This window comes from Cyprinodon variegatus, unplaced genomic scaffold, assembly GCF_000732505.1.
Source record: "Cyprinodon variegatus isolate N-32 unplaced genomic scaffold, C_variegatus-1.0 Scaffold1233, whole genome shotgun sequence".
Classification (NCBI taxonomy): domain Eukaryota; kingdom Metazoa; phylum Chordata; class Actinopteri; order Cyprinodontiformes; family Cyprinodontidae; genus Cyprinodon; species Cyprinodon variegatus.
This window is the reverse complement of record NW_015151686.1, coordinates 129,622-131,902: the sequence shown is the minus strand read 5'-3', so window position 1 is coordinate 131,902 and position 2,281 is coordinate 129,622. Positions and strand designations below refer to the sequence as shown.

Sequence of the window (2,281 nt, the reverse complement as noted above, 5' to 3'; positions counted from 1 at the left end):
TGCAGCTCAACTACCTGGGGAACTACGTCCCCACAGCCTGGACCTACGAGAACGGTTGTGGGGTCTGTGACGACGACTTGCTGCTGCTCAGCGACGCTGCGGTACGTCCCTGCTGCTCTCTGTGTCCTGGATCTACGCTGCTCTGTGTGTTCTGAATCTACGCTAACGGGTCTTTCAGTGTGTTCTGGATCTACGCTGACGGCGCCGTCTGTGTGTTCTGGATCTATGCTGACGGGTCTTCTAGTGTGTTCTGGATCTACGCTGACGGCGCCGTCTGTGTGTTCTGGATCTATGCTGACGGGTCTTTCAGTGTGTTCTGGATCTATGCTGACGGGTCCGTCTGTGTGTTCTGGATCTACGCCGTCTTTGTGTTGTGGATCTGTGCTGACGGGTCTGTGTTGTGGATCTACGCTGTGTTTCAGGACGAGGAGCTGCCGCTGGTCTTTGTGGCGGTCTTCATCGAACACGCCACGCCCTTCATGGAGGAGTTCCTGGAGCGGCTCAGCACCCTGAACTACCCGAAGACCAGGATCCGCCTCTTCATCCACAACAACGTAGGCCCCGCCCACAGTCAGGATTCTGTAGCGTTCTGGTCCGGTTCTGCCTCGTTGACCCGTCCCGTCTGCAGGTGGTGTACCACGAGCAGCACGTCCAGCGGTTCTGGGAGCGCCACAGGGCTCTGTTCCCGGACGCCGTGATGGTGGGACCTGAGGAGGGCCTGCAGGAGGACCAGGCCAGGACCATGGCCATGTGAGTGAAGCCGGTTCTGGTTCTAGGACTGCTGGGTCCGAGTCGGACCTCTGGGACCAGAATCTAACCCTGTCCTGTGGTTCTACAGCGAGGCGTGCAAGAAGAACCCGGACTGTGATTATTACTTCAGCATAGACTCGGACGTGGCGCTGACCAACCCGGATACCCTGAGGATCCTTATCGAGGAGAACAAGTAGGTTCTGGTCGGTTCTGGCCGTGACAGCGACCCGCTAACGGGCGGCTAACGGCTCCGGTTCTGTCCTCCAGGTCCGTCATCGCCCCCATGCTGTCCAAACACGGGAAGCTGTGGAGTAACTTCTGGGGCGCTCTGAGTCCAGAGGGGTTCTACTCCCGGTCCGAGGACTACATCGAGATCGTCCAGGGCAAGAGGATGTAAGTTCTGACCCGACTCAGTGACCCGTCTGAGGGGGAACCGCTGATCAGAACCGGTTCTGTTGTTTCCAGAGGCGTGTGGAACGTGCCGTACATCACCCAGGTCTACCTGATCCGGGGCGCCGTCCTGCGCTCCAAACTGGCCCAGGTCAGCATCTTCGTGGACGAGGGGATGGACCCGGACATGGTGTTCTGCAGGAGCTTCAGGGACCAGGTACCGCCGTGGTTCTGTAGCACAGCGACCCAGTTCTGACGATACGGACTCACCAGAACCGTGTGTCCGCAGGGCGTCTTCATGTTCGTGTCCAACCGGGACGAGTTCGGCCGCCTGGTGGCGTCCTCCAACTTCAACACGTCCAGACTCTACCCAGACATGTGGCAGATCTTTGACAACCCTCTGGTCAGAACCGAGCCCGCGGGTCGCACTGTGTTCTGCTGGAGGACGGGTCCGACTCAGTCTTCCTGTCTCTGTGTCCCTGCAGGACTGGAGGGAGAAGTACATCCATGAGAACTACTCCAAGATCTTCGAGGAGGGGAGCGACGCCGTGGAGCAGGTACCCAGGCTCTGGGCCGGGCCCAGGCAGGAGGTTCTGGTCTGGTTTGGGTTCTGATGTCCTGAATGTTGTCCCCTCAGCCCTGTCCTGATGTCTACTGGTTCCCAGCCTTCAGCGATAAGATGTGTGACCAGCTGGTGGAGACCATGGAGGACTTTGGCCAGTGGTCCGGAGGCTCCCACAAGGTACCGGTTAGGGCCCGGCGGGTGGAGCCGCAGGGTTCTACTCGGTGCTAACGGAGGTTCTGGTTCTGTTCCATCAGGATGAGCGTCTGGCAGGCGGCTACGAAAACGTCCCGACTGTGGACATCCACATGAACCAGATCGGCTTTGAGAAAGAGTGGCTGAAGTTCCTTAAAGACTACATCGCCCCCGTCACTGAGAAGCTCTACCCAGGATACTACCCCAAGGTAGGAACCAGAACCGGACCTGGAACTAGACCCGGACCTGGACCCGGACCCGGGCCCGGAGGAGACAAAGGAACAAACCTTTATAGCATGCTAATGTCAGGCTGCTAATACTGTGTTTAATATAGCATGCTAATGTCAGGCTGCTAATACTGTGTTTAATATAGCATGCTAATGT

General features: G+C 58.0%; 1 protein-coding gene across 1 annotated transcript in view; it reads left to right on the top strand.

Annotated features, from left to right (window-relative positions):
• The window catches only part of plod3 (procollagen-lysine, 2-oxoglutarate 5-dioxygenase 3), an 8,824-nt gene that overhangs the window by 4,099 nt on the left and 2,444 nt on the right, over window positions 1-2,281 (top strand). The window contains exons 5-14 of the mRNA XM_015401556.1: window positions 1-101; window positions 423-554; window positions 629-750; window positions 839-943; window positions 1,018-1,143; window positions 1,216-1,357; window positions 1,430-1,543; window positions 1,626-1,697; window positions 1,778-1,882; window positions 1,960-2,106. The exon at window positions 1-101 is cut by the window's left edge and continues 1 nt beyond it. Of these exons, the coding sequence (XP_015257042.1) occupies window positions 1-101; window positions 423-554; window positions 629-750; window positions 839-943; window positions 1,018-1,143; window positions 1,216-1,357; window positions 1,430-1,543; window positions 1,626-1,697; window positions 1,778-1,882; window positions 1,960-2,106 (1,166 nt within the window). The remainder of the gene's footprint in view (window positions 102-422; window positions 555-628; window positions 751-838; window positions 944-1,017; window positions 1,144-1,215; window positions 1,358-1,429; window positions 1,544-1,625; window positions 1,698-1,777; window positions 1,883-1,959; window positions 2,107-2,281) is intronic.